General features: G+C 42.8%; 1 protein-coding gene across 2 annotated transcripts; it reads right to left on the reverse strand.

Moving 5' to 3' along the window:
• Positions 1-1,797: 1,797 nt before the first annotated feature.
• Positions 1,798-19,703, reverse strand: map3k3 (mitogen-activated protein kinase kinase kinase 3). 2 transcript variants are annotated; one of them, XM_035614865.2, is made up of 17 exons: positions 18,490-19,703; positions 15,180-15,254; positions 14,549-14,670; positions 13,413-13,453; positions 12,849-12,948; positions 12,208-12,321; positions 11,844-11,970; positions 10,732-10,865; positions 10,168-10,241; positions 9,924-9,976; positions 9,447-9,542; positions 9,198-9,359; positions 8,803-8,951; positions 7,630-7,761; positions 6,548-6,677; positions 6,253-6,430; positions 1,798-4,867 (listed from the first exon to the last, which is right to left on the reverse strand). In XM_035614865.2, the coding sequence occupies exons 2-17, from the start codon at positions 15,181-15,183 to the stop codon at positions 4,639-4,641; spliced, it is 1,845 nt and encodes a 614-aa protein (XP_035470758.1). In that variant the 5' UTR covers positions 15,184-15,254; positions 18,490-19,703; the 3' UTR covers positions 1,798-4,638. The 2 variants fall into 2 exon arrangements, with proteins under 2 accessions (XP_035470758.1, XP_035470759.1); XM_035614866.2 differs by having other exon boundaries at positions 11,844-11,963; positions 12,207-12,321.
• Positions 19,704-20,357: the final 654 nt, after the last annotated feature.

Consider the following 20,357-nt stretch of genomic DNA (forward strand, 5'->3'; position numbering starts at 1 on the left):
TAGCTCTTGTTGCTCCTAAGTCATCGCCAAAACAATCCGTGCGACATGTCAAATGTAACCATCGCCCCTTTTCTTTTTGTTCATGTTTTCCATCTGTGCAGGCTGGACAGGCTTAACTGGGACAGACGGGCCGGGCGATATGACTCAGCACCACCAGGTCCCAACACGGTGCAGCCACAAAGAGGTGTCGGTGCAGAGCCGGGTCAGGCCCAAAGCTCCAGTCTGCCTGTCAGCAGGAATGCTGGGGGCGCGCACACACACACACACACACACACACACACACACACACACACACACACACACGCGCACAGATCTGCATACCACACAAACACATGAAATCGAAAGCACGGAACTCAGGCTGTAAACAGATCAATACATGTGGGTGTGCGAATATTGATAAACACAGTGATGGCCATCAAATCTTAAAATATGACTGATCATATGTCAGAAATTAGACAGCATCATCAGTCATCATCACGCTGTTGTTATCAGGGATAATGTTCACTACAGTATGATCACTGCTATGGTTTTAGCTCGGCTAAAGTTCATTCATTAGGAGCAAACACGAGGTGAACCTGAGGAATGTTATTAGTTCTGCTCGTATTTTGTTTTAATCACATTGGACAAATCTTTTAATATTCTACCCGCTGATGTCACGGTGATTACCCAAACTATTTCGATTCCTCCCGACGAGGACATGAATTTGTTTGTGCCTGATTTCATGACGACTGATGAGGAAAAAAACGTCTTGCGCACAGATATTTGCAGGCCCAGAGGCCTCCAGACCTCTCAGGTCAACCGCCTGCCCGACTCAACTTTGGTCATAATAAAGATTTAAAAGTTAATATGTGTCACAAAATTCTCCAACAGCGAAAGGTTGCCGAGACGTTTCACTCTGAACCACAGATGTGAAACTGCCGCTCGCGTTGTAGGAAAAAGGTCACAAGGTCATTTCGGGTTCATCCTCTGGGGACCAAGACATTTCATCACAATTTATCCAATAGCCAAAGTGGTGGAGCGACCGGATGACTGACTATTGCCACACCGCTCACTCATCTTCCTGATATATTATATTTCACTCAAACCCAACGTGTTCATATTCATTCGGGATAAAATATGAACACATTTGTGGTATGAGAAATATGATTTTTTATTTTTATTTCTCTGATAAACATCTAAAGAAGAGCAAGAAAGAAGCAGAGCAGGACAACGTGTCCACGCAGCCACAAACTTCCCTCTGGTCTGATTCAACATAAGAACGTAAGAAAAACTAGAAAATTAAATCAAATAAATTTCATTCAGTCACATATTCCATAATTATAACATTACAAAGAAACATCTAAATCTAAATTCTTATTATCCACTGTATCCATGTTATCAATCGTTAACTTCTCCAGGTTTACAGTGAACAAAAAAAGGAAAACTACTAGAATGAATTAATTGATGGAAATAAAATACAAACCAAATCAATAATAAATACATCTGTGTCAAACCATTCCAAGATAAAAAAGCGGCCCTCTGTTTCCACGCAAGCTGTTCTCCCGTCTCGCAGCACAGACATGGTCGCAGAAATCTCCCCTGCCTCCTGTTTTATGTCACAAGAAGAGCGAGAGAGCGACGCGAGCGGAAGAAGCTAAACAAGAGAACAGGGAGAGGGAAGAGGGGAAAGAGTGAATCCATCAAGTTGCTCCTCACTGCCAACAATGAGCTCAGTCTCCTCCGTGTCCTTTCAGTTACTGGACTCACTGAGTCGGGACAAGGAACAACTGTCCTCCGACAAAACACAAGCTGACGGGATTTTTATTAAAAACAATTTATTTGTTTTGTAGAGGCCATGACACATACATATACATACATACACATATGTCACTAAACATACTATTCTTTTTCTTGTTGTAAAATAAATTTGATACATTAAGACTTTGCACTGCAAGTCCTGTCATGATACATAATCATACATTTGACATGTATAGATGTCTAACGAACTAGATTGTGTTCATTTGATTATCCCAGGGCCCTTTTCCTTTAAAAATCCTTTTTTAAAACTCTGAACATATTCTAGCTGCCTTTTTAACGTGTACAGTAGCAGCTGCGTAGAAACATCTTCATGTTAGCGTTAAGGCGGCAGCAGCAGCAGCAGGAAGCCCCTTTGCCCTGAAATCTCTTAATACTGGACTCTTCGTCTGAGCCCCGGGATAAACAAAGTCGTCGTCTGGGTTGAACGGCGAACTCTGACATCAAGCACTGGCTCCGATTCCTGCTCATCTCACACACACTCACTCACACACACACACACACACACACACACACACACACACACACACACACACACACACACACACACACACACACACACACACACACACACACACACACACACACACACACACACACACACACACACACACACACACACACCTCGATTTTCTTTTTATGTCCTATAGATGTTACATACAGTAGTACTATGGCTTAAATGACGCAAAGTTTCCATAACCTGTCAGGTATAATCGTGTTGTACATCTGTGGATGTGTGGAAAGATTTTTCCTTGTAACAAGAACCATCCGGCGCCAGAGTTCGCTTCCCAATCCGCTTTTCATTTATCAAAAAAAACAACTAAATTCTTCTGTGACGTCTGCAAAACCAGCTGCTTTTCTATGATTTACTTTTGACGACACCATGTCCTCAAAAGTATCATCAGGTCTGACACAGTCTAAATATAAAAAATATATTTATACATTTATATATATATTTTTCCTTTAAAATCTAATTGGCATGGGCACGGGGATATAAATAAAAGTGAATTTTTTTTCCCACATTTTTAAGTGTAAAAAAAAAGAACAAATTTTTGGTAATGAGAACAAAATCCCCCCACGACATTCATTTGACATAAAAGTGCATCCGATTTAAAATTGATCCTTGAGCTAAGGCTTCTCTGTCAGGGATGTTAGACCAGACACACGTAACTCTATGTAACAGAAGTCACAAATTAAAGCCTTTAAGTTATATATAACTTTATTATATATATATATACATATATGTATATATATATATGGCTTAAGTTATATAAAACCTAAGCCATATAAACCATAAGTCTGTATCTGTCACTTTTTTGGCACTTGGGCTGAGAGCAGCGGTGATACTGAGGAGCTGCAAGAGGAAGTAGGCAGCTAGAGACGGGGAGACAGGAGTCATGTTAAAAAGAAAAATCTTAAAAAGAAAAATATCCATGTTTTATCATCTGAAAATAAATGTTCTTTTTTTTTCTGTGGAGGAGAAGACCAAATTGAATCAGGTGTTGTAGCTGCACGGCCCCACGTCATGCCTCTCATTCATTAATATTATATTCAAGTCACAGAACTCTGCATTTGTTTCTTTGAAAATATGATTCCTGGTGATTTTTTTTTTTTAAATCTAGAAGCTTCACTGCTGCAAGATATTTCCACAGTCCTGATAAACTCTTCTAAACATATGGATAAAAAATATTCAGCTGTGTGCTGCACAAATGTAAAGATTTTCAACCTGTTGCGACTTAGAAAGGACTCGTGTTTATGCCTTATTTATACAATGTCAAAGTTATATGACATCACTTTGTATAATTTCATAGAAGTTAATATGTAAATATCTTTTTGTGTTGCACAAGACATGTCATTTCTGGTAACCTGGAAAGGAAGTACAGTGGCAAACGTTAGTCTTACAAATGATTAAAATAATCTTTTAAATAATCACTGCATGATTATTTTTCAGAGAAACAAATAGTCGCAGACATCGAGACTGGAAACAGTAGCTGCAGTCCATCATGGTCTTTTGAGGCTAAAGACTAAAGTGGACAAATTTGTGTGTTTTGGCTCTTGTCATGAAGGCAGCTAAACAAACAAAACATGTCTTAGCTTATTTACTCCTGATGTTTTCAATAGTTCAACATATTTTTTTGCTTTTAAACTCCAGTGTAGCTACTCTACACATAACTCCAATGTGATGCCACTTCGTCTGCGTTTTACTGAAACTACACAAACATGTAGCCAGAAATGCAAACTGTGTCACAAAAGAGTCGTAACTCTGTGGGCGGAGTTTTCTTTGTTCTGACGCCGGAACAGAAACAGGAAGTAACTGCAAGTTGCCAAAGTTGGGGGCGAAAAAAATCAAAAGTGAACAACCTGTCCAATTAACACTGTAGTGCACCGGGGGGCTTCAGGCCTGCTGTGGCTTTAAAAGTCAAACAGTCGAGGCTTCCTGCTATTTCTCAAAAGTGCCCCAACAAGTTAACGTAAACACAGGAGGAGGACACGAGCTGTGACTCAGTGATGCTGCATGTGTGGACCACCAGATCCTTAATCTGTGTTCTGTCTCCCCCTGGTGGCGACTTTGGTACAAGCATGTACTTGCATTGGTTTTTAGAAAGGCACCGTGTTGACAGCAGCTGTCAAACTCTGTCTCTTCTTTGGATGTGTGTGAGCAAACACCGACTCTTCTTTGAAGCAACTGCATGGTGGCAGAGGCTCTGGGTTTTTGTTTTTTTTACACCAACGTCCAGGCCAGTCCCGTGTTTGGACTTCTGTCATCGTCTGGTTTCAAGGAAGCTACAGATTCTGCTGAGGGCTACTCTGTGGTCTAAGTTCAGAAACCTCGGGGGGAAGGTTTCAGCACAGAACCTGGGAGAAGGGATGCCGGAGCAGTTCCTCGGCGCTCGGCCTGTGTTTGGCCTCCACGAAGATGCGGCGGATGAAGTCCCGCGCCTGGTCGGAGGCGTGCGATGGCAGCAGTGGGTTGGTGGGCTGCGTGGCGATCTTGAATATGGCCGCCATGGCCTCATACTCAGCCCACGGAGGCTTTTCCGTCAGCATCTCCACCACCGTACAACCGAGGCTCCTGAGAAAGACAAGCGCGGTTAGTTTAGCGTCCATTTAATCCGCATTTATTTTAAATAAATACCACATACTGTCGCAGCTTGGAAGGAATGTTTTGTGTGTGGAACCTGCAGAGGGCCTCCTCCTCCACCTGTTTGTGAGGGAGGGAGGTACAAGCCCTCCAGGGAGCATTACTCCTAGGACCTGGAACATACCGGCCCCAGTTACGACCTGTCTGACTGGCCTTCAGCCAATCACATAGCTCGCCTGATGGGTCGCCACCCAATCCAATTGCAACAAGGGGAATGTTTTCTGCTCTGTGTGTGGGAGTGTGGTAAAGAACTGGAATACAAACCACAACTTTATTAAAACATGTTTTTTTTCTTCTGTCATTTTATCTGAATTATCTGAATTTGAACTGAAGTTTTTTTTTTTTTTTAAACCGAGAGCCGCAAACCAGTTGGTACGAAACAAACTTGTGTGCAGGTGTTGGACATTCCAAATGAAATTCCTGCTCGTACTTAAAGTGTTCGAAGCCACGATGGCCGTGTTTGCACGCGTGCTTGTTTGTCAGCGTTTCATTCCAGCGGCATTAGCAGGTGTTGTTACCTCACGGGAACAATCGCTCCATTGATTGTGTGACATTTGATCATCAGAGGAGCTACAGTAGTTAATTCATAAATCCCATTGAAAATTAAGATCTATAAATCTATAAGGAATCCATTTACATCCTTTTTTGTACATGTCCTAGTTGATACAATTGTAAAGTATGCTCCACAGCTTTCTACGCGGTATGTTTCCTTACAGTCATTAAATGTATGTTTTTTATACATTATAATAAATAATGGTAATAAACTTTAATCGCCAACTATTTTGATAATTAATTAATCGGTTCAAGTCAAAATTCTTTGCTCGTTCGTTTCTTTGCTCCTCTCTGACAGTAAACTAAATATCTTATATTGTGTGATGACAAAACACAACATCATCTTAAGGTTTGGTGAAACACAATCGCCATTTTTCACCGTTTTAGGACATTTTATGAAGCGAAAAACAAATCGATTAATCGAGAAAATAATCTTCAGATTAATTGATAGTTACAATTAGTCGCAGCCCTAAAGCACTTTTCATAGCTCAAGAGAAAAATGAAGAAAAAATAACGAATTCTAAAAAACACTACATATTAAGACAATAAACAATGCAAACAATAAAAAGAAAAGACACGGTGAAGAATATTTAGTTTTCAGCAGCATTAACAAAAACTTAAAACACTTGCTTATAAATTTAGTTGCTCCAAGCAGCATATTCAATTTAGAAATCTATCTCAGCTAATAGTCATTTAGGTCAAACCTCTCTCCAGTTGTGTGATGAACTAGTATCTAACCACTGCCGTGTATTTCCTGTCCTTACCACACATCCGCCTTCCTGCCGTAGCCTTCTCCGCTGATCACCTCCGGACTCATCCAGTAGGGGGTGCCAGTAACCGAGCGGATGCCAGTGCCAGACATGCAGATGGTCTGGAGCCTCTTGCTGGCGCCGAAATCCCCGAGCTTCACGTTGCCCGCCGAATCCCGCAGGATGTTGGCACCTGAGAGAGACGCAAAAATAGTTTTATCATCTCAGAGACCCCAAACATCCATTATTTATAACATCGTCTAAACATTTATACAGAATGTGAACATTCAGTGTATTCGGACAGGACTACCTTTGATGTCCCGGTGTACGATCATGTTGCTGTGCAGGTACGACATGCCCTCCAGGATCTGTCTCGTGTACTTCCGGGTCACATTTTCCGTAAGGGCGCCGTATGCCTTCAGCTGGTCTTTGACGGAACCCTGAGGTGAAGAAAGCACATGTATTGAAATCAGGACAATATAATACATCAGTGCAACAACTAACAGGCTGAATGCAGGGAGATGTGAAGACCACCATCCAACGATATCACCAAAGATTTGAGCCAAGGGACACAGGGAGTAAAAGGAGCCAAACTGTGATGCGTTCAATGCCTGCTGGGCAATGTAATGGGCCTTTTTCAAACAAATAATCCCATATACGAAGGATTCCTGGGAACTAAACTCAAGATCAAGGAATAACATTTGTTTCCACCACATCTGAAGAGCTAAAGTGACTTGCCAAATTCAAACTGATAAAAGATTAAAAAAACAGAGTCTCATGTGCAGTCAGTTTAGTTTAGTTTTATGCGTTTGATGCCAAAAGGGACCCCAGGAAAACTGGCTGGTAACTGGCTGACAGCGAACGACGAAATTCTGAGTAATTTTCCTGGTTCTTGTTGCAAACCTCCCATATTTTTTGGGGGGACTAGTACGGAATCTGGCTACAGACCGTAACTGAGGCCCGGGAACCAAACTGAAACAAGGTTTTTGTGATATTACTCAGTTTCCTAAAATGTCCTGGCAACAATTAGTGTTGTGGAAAAGAGCTAGAAGTTTTTCTTTTTGAAAACTTTGGCATAATTTCGAGGGAAATAACCACAATTTTCGAAATACCTAAGTTTCTTTGTATCGTTGATTTAAACTAAATTAAAAATATGAAATAATGGGAACTGATTGTTTTATTTCCTCCTGTCTATTTTCCATGCTTTATCGTGACACTGGATGAGTTATACTTTAATTACCCAGGTTTTCATTATGATTGTCTTCTTGCATCATATCATTGATCTAGTTGTTCCATCACATGCGGCTGTTTTGTCTAGTGACTTGGAAAAACAGCCATTGTTCTGAGGCCCCCGGTTGAACTCCGGGGTTTTTTAAAGTTGCCGGGACTCACCCCCGGCATGTACTCCATGAAAATGGTGAGAGTCTTCTCGTTGTGATCCCTCAGGCAGCCATAGTACTGAACGATGCGCTCGTGATGCAGATTCTTCAGCAACTGGATTTCGCACTCCAAGGCGCTGACCTCCTGTGGGTGGAACATGGGAGATGAAGGGGTGAAGGAGTCAAACAACAGAGCTCATACATAAAGGCTACCGTGTCTGAACACGTGCAGCTTTCGTTCATTTAATCTCAATAACCACTGATGAAAAGCAAATGAATACAGGGATGAAAATCAGTAGTAAATAAAACCAGACAGCACAGTTCCCCAAAACAAAAGTGTGTGTTTACTTCAGAGAAAGAGGAGACAACAGAGAGAGAGACACACACACAGAAGCTGGTTTAACAGAAACAACAACTGAATGTGTGTGTGTGTGTGTGTGTGTGTGTGTGTGTGTGTGTGTGTGTGTGTGTGTGTGTGTGTGTGTGTGAGAGAAGAGGTGATGGGAGGCCAAGGCAGCGCTGACCCGTCACTCTGCTGCTCCACAACAACACAGACACAGGAAGAGACAGGGCATGTTTTTTCTCTGTGGCAGACAGGAAGAGACATTAACATGAAGGGGGGGGGGGGGGGGGGGGAGATAACTTCTTCCATACATTCCACTTCATGGCTTATTAAATTGTCCTGTACATTGATTCATTTTGTGTCGAGGGATGAAATAAGAGTTTATAACTTAACGTCTGACCCTAAAACTGAAGCAAAGATGCATTTTTAAGACGTTAACTCATTAATCCCAGGCTCAGTCAAGTTATGCTAATTCTCTGCATTCCAGCATAACGACTCGGAACATATCAACATGCACAACATATGAGGTCATTCTTACAGTGCAGACTTGTGATTTTGTCATAAATAAATCCAACTCTGGTTTAATATTTTACTGTAATGTTTTGAGACACGAGTTAATGTATACGTGTCAGAATGAATGGAATGCCATTTCCAGGAAATAAGAGATGAACTTTGAGTGTGGCAGAAAAAAAAAAGTCTACATTCAACATTTGTATACAATGCAGGAATGAAAAAAATCAGGTCAGGAAGAGAAATGAGGGAATGAAAAAAGAGCGGCTGCATGTGACATGTCTGTGAAAACGAGGATAAGTGAGTAATTCGTGTAACGTGGGAGCTTCTCACCTTGCTGGTCTCAGGACTGTCAGGATCAAACTGGACCTGCTTGGCTGCCAGCTCCCTCCCGGTGTCCACATCGTAACACAGGTAAACCCGTCCGAACGCCCCCTGGCCCAGAAGCTTCCCCCGCCGCCACGTCACTGGAGCGCTGGGTGCTAAAAATAAGGTACGCAAGGTAACTCATGGTGCAGCTTACAGGAATCCATTTTTTAAATTTCTTATTTTCAGACTATCCTCCATTTCTTTTTTTTTTACTGCCTTTGGTTTCAAGAGCACTGACCCACTATTTAAACCCTCACTTCCCCTCCCCCCATCCTTCTAAATTGCATGATAATCAGGAGCTTTAATTAAAAAATATATCAGCATCATCCGGAAAAAGAGATTTTTCAGGATGCACTCACACTTGTGGGCAACAGAGCGATCCTGTGGACGGAGGCGACCCTGGGCATCTACCAGCTGCCAGCTGCCCAGACTCTCCTCGCTGCCGTTGAGTGAACGGCGTGAGGGCACGAGCGTGAACAGGTTCCCCTGGGGGCGACGGATGCGTGGGAACGTTCGACGACCTGAAGGACGATGTAGAAGAAAGATGATAAAAGGGAGGAAATACCACCGAGAGATGGATCCTAAGAGACAAGATGGAGACATCTCACCTTCACTGTGGTCTTTGTGATGCAGGGAGACGTGGTACCTACGGGGGTAGGTGCCTCCCTTTCCCGCGACCCTGTCATACACATTATTCTCCCTGTCTGTAAGCAAACAGCCAAGAAGTCAAAGGTCAGCGGGACGACTCTGTAATTAACCCACAGTTTAGCTCAGTTACACACAGGGAGTCACACGTCCCTTCATGTGAGCTGCTTCATGACTGCCTCACGGCTTGTACTTAACTTGAAAATACTGTTCAGCTTTCAGCTGCTTAACATACAAATGTGTATGAATTCTGAGGGTCACCACAGGAAAACTAGGACGATCATGAGTAGTTCCCTTTATCAAATCAGTTACATTGTACCCTCAGCTTTTTCAAAATTGTTTTAATTGCTGCCAAAGAAACAAAAATCTTCCACCATGATGTCCTGGTGGTTTGTAAGACGTTTGGGTATAAATGGCACGATGGACATCCCTGCTCTCACCTGAGCACTCCTGGCTTTTGGCTCTGTGCATGCGAGACTTCCTCAACGAGGGGCTGCGGGTGAAGAAGAAATATGAGACATTTTCCAAAGGAAAAGCATTTCTTCAGACTGTATTTTTGGTATTTACATAGAAGAGTTCATTCCAGTTCAAAAAACAAAACAAACTCGCGATGAGCATTGAGTTCCTTCGCACAAGCAGTTCTTAAGTATTGATGTTAAAGCAGGAAAGCGTTTTGTTCCTCACCTGTCCGAGTTGCTGTCCAGAGACTGGCAGCTTCCAGAGACGGAGTTCTCTGCACTGCTCCAGGGATCCAGCCCCTGCAGAGGTGCACAGTGAAAAAATGAAGGGTGTGTATGTGCATGCAGTTCGGAAAAGAATCATCCATCCTTAAAATTTATATTTGGAAACTTTGGGAGCATTCACCCAAAATGTCCTTTTATCCTGGAATACCTTTCGCTGGCATTTGTATGCACGGACAAATTATTCTGGAGACTCAATGAGCGCTTTTGTTCGACCTTTTACTCCTGCACTTCATAACCATTATCATTCCTTCGCAGAAATGCGTCCAAAGACCCCTATAAAAATCAGCCGAAAAATACTTTCAGTGCCCGCAAAACTTCTTTTTGTAATGAGCAAAACAACTTCAGAGAATCAGAAAAAGGTCTCGTCTCGAAGCCTCTGAGGCTGAGTTGTTTATGTGAACCAATTTGAATAGTCTGGAGATCGAAAACACATCACATGAAATTTTTTTTTTTTCTTTTTTCAAAAGGCGGATTTTCCCCCATTAATTGCGAAGCCGTGACTCACACACTGATCGCTGGTCTCGGGGATGAACTCCCCCTCACTGTTGATGCTGGTGTATGAACCTTGGCGAGCGATCCTCTGCTGGCGCTCGGGCACGTAGCCAGGGGGTGGCGAGCTTCGCCCCGTGTTCTGAGAACCTGGGATCAGACAGCAGTTGTGAGCATAAAAAAAGAGAAAAGATCAGATTTACAAAAAAAACCAAAAAACTTTAATTTATGATTTAGATTCCATTTACAGGCATGGTGAGGATCGGAACGTGTATGAAAATGGCAGCAGCAAAAAAAAGAGGAAAGATCAGACGTACGAGAAATTTGAATTTGAATTTTTGATTTCAATTTTACAGACATGAGGATTATGAACGTTTATGAAAATGGCTGCAGCAATGTGCTTGAATACATCAGACGATTACATGATACTGGGGGGGAGGGGAAGGTTTTTATTTTTTGAAACTAATGGACCCATGTTGAGATTTATTTTCTATTGAGCAGCGAGAACAAGCAGTTGAGCAACTCAAATTCAAATGTTTGTGAATTCCTTTTGTGATATATTTAAGTGTTGTTGATATTCCGACTGAAGGGAGTAATGGCTGAGAACTGGTTTTAATATTTACGGCCTGTCGTTGATGTTGTTGTTGTTATCAAGTGCAGAACTCAAACTCCCCTGCAGCCACTTTAGTTGAACCCCCCTCCCCCTCTGCTGCAGGGTGAAAAAAATAAAATAAATAAAAAGATCCTAAACCAGGCCAGTGGTCCACCACACTAATAGACCTCCGTAATCTGATTGGCTGCTGTCCAGCAGGCATCGTCTAGTGATGGTGAACAGGAAAAGGAAGAGGACCCATTGCTAGAAGGGGAAGCCAACAATAAAAAAGGAAAAAAATACAAGCGCAGCCAGAGAGAGAGAGAGAGAGAGAGAGAGAGAGAGAGAGAGTGAAGCGACGAAGAGAGAGGAAATCGAGGTGCTAAAAGAAAGGCACGTTGACACGGCAACTACCTAAAAATCTGTATTTACAAAATGTTCAGGAGTCTCAGGGGAACCAACTTGTTTACTTTTTCCTTCTTTTTGAATTACTGCATTAGCCGAAAAAGATTAGAGGACTGTTTGAAGATGCGTACCGGTCGATAGGTGTCGCCCCCTGGGCTCTGTGGACTGGTACGCCGTGCTAACGTCTCCGGTGGACTGGGAGGACTTGATCCTCACCTGTTTACACGTCACATGGTGGGAGGGGGAGGGGGAGGGGGCCTTCGGTTGAGAGGCGATGGGTCGGGAGGGGGTGAGGGGGAAGACAAGAGGGTTCAAACATGAACACAACACATGATGAAACTGGATGTGTGTCAGTGTGATGAAAATGAATGAGGAAGCTGGATTTGTTTTCACAACACGTGTGCGATGAAGAAACGGTGCAGTGGTTCAATGGTACGCTGGAAATGCAAGCCAAGTTTGTGGGTGTGTGTGTGTGCAGGTGTGTGTGTGTCTCACATTGCCGTGCTCCTGAGTCAGCAGCAAGATCCTGATGCTCTTCATGTTGGAGCTTCGGTCCAGCAGGTCGATGGCCTTGTCCAGGTCGTCCTGGCCTCGCAGCGGGATGGACAACTGCCCGCGACACGAGTCGAACACGTAGACATTGGTCAACAATCCATATGAACAAACGCAGACCAAGATTATTATTATAATACAGAGGCTGCACAAACGTTTAATCAATTAATTTGAATACGGAAAACACAGAGACAGTATATAATTCAGACATGTCTGTAGAGCTTATTAGTCGCTTATTCTATTAGTAAATCGACAGAAAATGAATCGGCTGCTAATTTCATAAATGACAAAGCACAAATACAAAACGTTCCCTGATTCCAGTTTCTCAACTTTTCTTTGTCTTATTTAATAGTAAACATTTTAACATTTTAGATTCTTATCTTTGGTTTAAGGAAACTGTGATGGAACATTTTCCTAGACTTTAAATAGGATAAACAATAGAGAAATTGAGAATAATGATCATAAAAATGTTTTTAAGTAATGATCAATATCTGAATGTTGGCACACATACAAAACAAGAGATAAGATTTTGACAGATATAGATCTGTATGTTAATACTGAGTGATAAGAGTCTCCATCTTTACCTCATTATTCATATAGTGCAGGTCCAACTGCTGCCCAAAGACACTCTTCACTTTCTGCTGGATTTCCTCGAACTGCACAGGACGTCCAAACATCAGGATCCTTCACAGAAAGAGGGAAGAAACAACAATAAATTACACAGACAGACCAGATTATCAGAGATTTGCCGTGGCTGTTACACGCACGTTTAGCAAGCAAAATACACACACACACACAGGGCTGCTGGGTATTTTTTTTTTCCCCAGAGTTCGCAGATTCCTCTAAGTACACCTTGCATATTTGTAGTTTGAACTGGCAGCCGCAGAGCAACCACAGTCCTTTCCTCTGTGTTCTCCAGCTCACATACCGACGCCGAATGAAGTGCTGGAGCGTATGTTTTGACTCGTTCTCATGAACTGGAACACGTGACACGGACAGCATGCGCGTGAGCGTGACTGTTTGTGTTTCTGCTTTCTCTCACCGGGCTACATGGATTTAACGTGTGTGCATACATGTATGTATGTGTGTTTGAAGAAAATATACACAGACACAAGCTGCATGTGAAAAAAAGCCTGACACCAACTCACCGTCTCTCTCCTGAGAATTCAAACTTTATCCTGACATCGTCCTGGGGGGAGGGGGCAGAAAAAAAAAGGTCAAGAGGTCATCACATGAGAAAGGCTGTGCTGATATTTCAACTACGGAACCGTATACTGTGATTTTTAGGGGCAAATAAATGCTTGGAAAATGGTGTAGACGGTTTTCCTTGGGGGACAATCTTTGGTTTAAAGAAAATACAACACTGCACATTAGTTTCAGCGTATGTTATCATTTCTATGGCTGCCGCTCATTGACACTGGTGAAAAGCGAGGGGTGGGTGGGCTGCACGAGCACGATGTATTTTTAGAGAAGTAGCTGAAAATAACTGGATTAAATCTGTTTCAGATGAAGGGGGTACTGTAGTTTGTGGGTGGCTACTTCAGAAATATATCCATCATTATGCCATGAAGTGTGTGGTCCAGAGGAAATTCTATAAGCTGTGAGAATATACCTGAATGGGTAATTGGAAAAAAAATGAAATAAATAGTTTTTCAATTTCAATAGTTGACACACCCATAGTCGTTAGGATACAAAAAGTACTCTGGCAGCATTTATGAGCCTCCTCAAATTCACCATCTGTCACATTGGACATAAATTAAAATGCTGCTGACGCTCAGAACACATTTCTCCCCGTGTGTTTAGTCTTCAAACACAGTGACGCAAACTGTGTGGAAATGGACTTAATCACACTTCATTTCCCTTTTTACTATTTAGGGACTTTTGAGGAATTTTATTTACGTTCTTTATGTTGACGGTGTCAGCAGACACTCCCCGTGTTGCCGAGGGGACGCAGACAACAAAACACAGAGCCGTTGATGGAGAGACGTCGGGGGGGGAGTTGAACCTGTGAACTCTGGATTTCAAGGGTCTCACTTGGCCTGGCGACTCTAGCTCTTCAGAACTAAACGGCTGAAACCACTTTAGTTGTTATTAGCTTTATTTAAATGTTTAGGACCAAGATGCTTTGAGGTACAGCCTTGAGTTTTTTTGCAAACATTATTCCTGGGTTCAAATTATGGTTCATGAAACCAAGTTTACACTAGCTTTAGCTAGGTTCAGCCCCCCGGCGACCCCTTAATGGATAAAGCAGTATAGATAATGGATGCATGGATGATACTCTCACCTGTCTGTTGGTCTGAGCCGGTGTCTTGGGTTTGCTGTTGTCGTACGACAAGACAGGCTGGCGCCGCGTCATCTGGAGGGCGACCAGGTCCTTCATTATCGAGTGGAGAGCCTGCCTCTCGTCTGGAGGGGATGATGGAGAAAAAACAATTAGGAGTGCAGATTGGAAAAATGGATGTGTGACAGACAGAAAGAGAGAGCGAGAGATATGAGCTAAAAGGTGTGTGGAGACGATCAGTCAATTATCTTTAACTGAAGCCATATTGAGACTTTCCCATGACAGGGAAGGATTGCAGAGTTTTTTTGTTTTTTTGGACGTGCCTATTCCCAATGTTTGATTTCAGGGCAACCTCGTGCCTCTGGCTGGACGAACTCACGGAGAGAAAATATTCTCCTTGTGTAGATTGGACACACATCATACAAGCCGCAGAGCAGCGGCAGAGAGAACCAGACCCCGTCGCTTTCGACCCTGAAAACCAATCCTGTGTCTGGAGCAGCAGCAGCTCGCACAGGCCCCTGGCCTCAGGGACAGAGCGTTCGGTGTGAGTCTTGTGTGTCTTGTTTTTTTATCCCACGCTGCGAGGAAACCACGCACCGAACGTCTGCCCAGCATCAGAATCTCAAAGACTTACTCATTGTGGCGATGTCTGCGTACGTCGTCCACCAGCCGGGCCTTCAGGAAACGTGCGTCTCTGCTGTGACACGGCCTGTAGTAATAAAAAAAAGAAAGAACAGAAATTAGTAATTAATAAGCTTGTATGAACTGAGGTTGACATCGTTATGGTTAATATCTTACTGCTCCGAGACAGAGTGAAAGAATGTGGCCCTCTCTCTGAGTCACAGGATGTAGCATATGACCCAAACTTGTCAGAGTTCAATCACCAATAAAACATCAACTCAGTGGTAAACATTAGCAAAATTAAGAAGTTGGGAAAATCTGAAAAATGTAATCGCAGTATGAAACCTGAGGGCTGGTTTTTAGAAAGTGTCTCTCCGCTGCCTTTATCATAAGTGTTCTCTGCAATGAAGTTACACAACAGAGTGTTTTAATGTGACGCTGAACAGAGTTTCCTAACTTACATTTACAGCACAACCCTATTTTCACGTCTGATCCCTTGCAGGCATGTAAAAACTGTAACCTAAGACCCAGAGACTTCTCCGCCTGGATCCCCGAGTGGAAGAGGGGAGCGCGCAAGTGCATGTGAGAATGTGCGCTGTGCATTTTTTTTTTTGCCCACGAGAAAAGAGAAGAGAAGAAAGAGAGAAAAAAAAGAAGAAGACAATTGGAAACGGCTGAAACTGGAGCTACGCTGGCGAGCGATCGGTCTGGCACAGTTCACGTGGGAAGAATGTTTCTTTTGACGCCGCGTTTTTTCTGCCATTTTAAATATCTCCCAGCTTTAAACCGCTCTGATTGCAACGGGCTGCAGAAACCGAACTCTCCGCTGCGCTGTAACTTCATTGTTGACGTTAACGGGGCAACATTATCTGCCCCGCTCCGACAAGAGTTATAAACTGAGGCATTTCCTTCGGCGGAGGGAAAGAGGGTTTCCCCCCAAATTTGTACCAATAAACCATGGAGCTTAGACTAATTCAACAAAGATGAAAACAACAGGACTTGTCGTCGCTGTTGTTGTGACTCTGAGGTCCTTGAAAACGCAAAATGAGTTTGTTCAAATACAGAAGATGATGAGGATGAATATTGTTTTAGAAATTGGATTTGACTGAATTGACTTCAGACAAAAAGCGACGACGACAGTCGCCTCTACCAGAGATGCACAAATCAGATTTTCTGATATAATTGCTCTCATTTTCAAACATTAAAAATCTTCATGAAAGTCTTTCGTAAACTTTTTTTCTTTGCCAACTTGAAAACAGGGGTTGCCTTGGCTGCCTGTTGTGACTGAATGAATGAAACTGACATTGACAAAGAAACTTGAGCTGCAACAGTTAATCAATAAATCGATTAGTAATCGACTACTAAATTGATTATTAATTGATAGTGGAAATAATCGATAGTTGCAACCCTATATATTTGTATTTGTTTATTTGTCTAGGAGACGAGCTTAGACTCTTGCAGAATTCACTGGTCGATTTGTGAAAAGGTCACAGAAACGAGAAACACGTAAACTTGGCAAGCGCGTCACTTCCTCGACTTTGACTTGCTCAGGAATATACTGCAGCAAGTCAATCCATCTAGAGTAGTTTGCAATATGAATATGACAAAGAGAAAAAAAGTACAGAAATACTAGACACTGATGGAAAGTGTCAGAGGATGGAGACGGTTCTAATGAGGCTGCAAAGCGTCTGGAGAACTGAGGGTTGATTTTTGCGACAGTGAGGAAAAACCAGAGAAGGGAGCCGGGAAGGCGGGAAAACGACTTCTGCGCATGAAACGCGGGGGAACAGCATCAGCACCTGAGGCAACACACTGGCTCTTTGGATTTTCTGGGTAATAATCACCCACAGGAATGTCGGGCATGTCCGACTGCGGTCGGCAGACCGTTGCCACGTCGCTTTCAAGCTTCCGCCGCTCGCGTTCCCCTGCCAACGGACTGGAGCGGGCAGCCAAAAGACTTTTGTCCTTCAACCCTGTGAACTTTATGCTTAATATGGAATTGTATCCCCCCCTACGGAATAGCATGGAGCTGATGAGGTGTGCAGCTGCCCCCACTAGTTGCACGGATGTACGGTTTCTTCAGGTAACACAGAACCGATATCTCCTCTCTATCTACAAAATGTTCTGCAGAATCCTGATCCGTGCATCCAGAACCAGATCCTCAAATTGTGCACCCCGACGATTAAACCTCACCGTCCAATCCCCTCAGCTGCTTTCTTCTCCCGCCATTCTCCTGATTTTAATTACCTCCCAAGCGGAATGCGGGGAATTCAAAAGGAGAAGCAGGCTGCGCTCTGCCCGTCAAGTCAGCTGTGCCCACTTTATTTTCCTTGTATCATATTTCCAGGACTTGCAGGATTTACATGGATTTTCCTCCCCCCTCTCCCCACTCTCCTCTCCTCTCTCCTCTCTGTCGGCTCTGAGAGGTGTTTAGTCTGAGGCTGTTTTTCCCAGCCACAGTCTTCACACTGTCTCTGGCCAGTGATGCATCTGGACTGGGGAGCTTCATGGCAAAAAATAAATAAAATAAATAAAAAAATCCCCTGGCCCTCGTGTGTCTTTCCTGGTTCAGGTGTACATGTCATGTGCTTTTGATTCGGGGGAAAAACAATTTTCAAAAGCTCCACGTTTGAAAATTGTTGCTGAATCTGAACAAGCTGCTCGCCTCAGTTTCAGTTTCAAAGGTTGAAAGATACATTTCAAAAGATGAGCTCATGCACAGTGTCAACACAGTGTGAGCTTTGGAAAATGTTTCTGCATGTTCGGAAAACAATATGTAAAGGTCAGAAAAACAGTTAACAAAGGTAAAGAAGAATGAGGATGTTCTGTGGCTCTTATCTGAATCGGATCACTTTAATGCAAAACCCAAATACATAAATAATCCAGAATTTCTCCATTTGAATTATTACATTATTATTTATTATAGATAAATGCAATGAACTACAACTGTGGTGCAATGAATCTGACCTCTGTTTGTGTTGAAACCATTGTGTTGACGATTCACCTTCATCCTGATTTTGTCTTTCTATAATTTCCACCACCACATTTGTTTGTCATAGAGTTGAATCAAATACCGTCTCTGATATAAATTCAGTAAAATCTGAACAATATAATTTAAATGCATGTAGGATTATATGCTGGACTAAAGAGTGAAGAGATTTCTGTTTGGATATTGAATTAAATTTTGTTGTGTACCTGGGTTTTCGTAAATCCTTAGCTCTTGTTTTTTCCTACAGAACATGAACGCAGCATTGCTCCCCTCATCATACACCTGTCATGCCTGTCACGCACACACACACACACACACACACACACACACTCACCTGTCACCTTGACGACCTCGGGTCCGGTCAGCGGGGTTCACCCGCGGTTCTCGTCCATCAGCTGGTCACTCCGCTGACACACCGGGTGAGCGTGCGTGTGAGGGCGCCATGACCCTCACCTCACCCCCTCTTCCTCCTCCTCCTCCTCTTCCTCCCACCACCAGGTAACAAGAGGGCGGGGGGCTCGTCTTCCTCGGTCAGGTTGGAGCAGACACACAAACCTTCCCCAGGTTGTTGAAAACAAACAGAAACGGATCCGGGGGAGGGAAGAAGAAAAAAAACAACAAGCAGCCTACATGAGACTGATCCAGCTTCTGCTCCCCGGCAGCCTCGGATCACATCCCCGACACATGTCCAGAGCCGTCAGTCCCACAAAGTGTGAAGATAAAAAACAAAAAACAATCAGAAAAGGTGCAGCAGTAAGCGAGTGGCCTGGATGAAATCCATCTGAGAGTTCAAACGGGAAAAAACAACAACAACAACAACAACAACAACGTGCGGTTTCCGTGATTTTGAGGATCTCGCGCTTCCTCTCTCTGTGTTGCCAGGTTTGAGTGTACGCTGGAACTATCTTTTACTTAAAAAACAATAACCGACCAAGACACAACTGTCTGTCCGTAACATGTACTAATACACATACATGTGAGTCAGAAAGCGACATAATGGAGGACGACAAGCAGCAAGGGGAAAAAAACACTATCTTTACGTGTTTGATATTATAAACACACTCGGTTTGTTGCCAAGTTTGATCAACTCCGTCGCTGTTTACTTCAACACGAGAATCAAACTGACTTCAATGTGAAGACAACGCTTCTTCTTCTTCTTCTTCTTCTTCGGTTTCTTCTTTTTCTTTTGCAACGAGACAAGTTTACGAGTCGAGCTCCAACTTTTTTCCCCCGGACCAAAGCAAAAAGCGAAGAAACAAATCTTCAGCCGAAACGCGTCAAACTTCCTGACAGACAAACGTTATTGTGACCACCGGGGAACCAGCTTCACTGCCTCCGGCGAGTCGTGGAGAATGTTCCCCGAGGTCGAGTCCATGTTCTCCCGGTGCTCGAGCCTCCGACAGTCCGTGGGTGAGAGTAAGAACACGGATTTAATCCGGTGGGGGAGTTCTTCTTTTTTCACCTCTGGACGCCAAACTGTCCAAATTAGCGCCGCGCAGTCGCGGGGACGCGCTGTTACTCTGTCGAAGTCTTTTTTTCACGGGAGCGCGCTGAATATTATTAAGAGGGGCGTGTCAGCTGTGACGTATGGTGACTCGTGCTGCCTTTTCTGACGGTCGGAAATCAGAATGTCAACTTTTTTTATATATATATTGTTACATCGGAACGCTGTTTCTTTTCTTTTTTTGGGGAATGAAAGACAAAAAAGTATAAATAAATAACTACACAATAGATAAATACTTTAAATGTGTACTTATTTACAAAGTATTTCTACTCCAATACTTTACAGATTATGATTTCAAATACGATGAGTTTTTCAAATATGATTGTTATAAAATTACAGTACTCAATATGTAGTATAAATCTGCTTCATCGTGACCAGCTGCAACATTAAAATTCTGCTTAAATATGAAGTCATCAAGAAGTATAATCTACAATAATGTGACATTAATGCATCACGAGAGCTTCTCAATTTCATTAAATCTTTGAATATGGGTTTATTGTGGTATTCCTACTTGTACTTAAATAATCTGGATATTTCTTCCACCATGGGAGTCATATGTATTGTATATTCAAGACACCAACATCAAGGCTCAAGTTTTCAGTATATTAAAATGTTGTTGCTGAACATCACCACTTCATAATTTGATAGTAATTTAACAATGCAAAAATGAAGACATTGGTGTTCTTGAGTGATCCAGG

This window comes from Scophthalmus maximus, chromosome 17 (genome assembly GCF_022379125.1).
Source record: "Scophthalmus maximus strain ysfricsl-2021 chromosome 17, ASM2237912v1, whole genome shotgun sequence".
NCBI classification, from domain to species: Eukaryota; Metazoa; Chordata; class Actinopteri; order Pleuronectiformes; family Scophthalmidae; genus Scophthalmus; species Scophthalmus maximus.

Excerpts from the sequence above, each read along its gene's own strand:
- map3k3 (XM_035614865.2), bottom strand. Across the intron at positions 11,971-12,207 it reads TGACTCAGGAGCACGGCAAT|GCCCCCTCCCCCTCCCCCTC; the intron begins GTGAGACACACA and ends TCTCAACCGAAG. Across the intron at positions 9,360-9,446 it reads TCACAAAGACCACAGTGAAG|GTCGTCGAACGTTCCCACGC; the intron begins GTGAGATGTCTC and ends ATCGTCCTTCAG.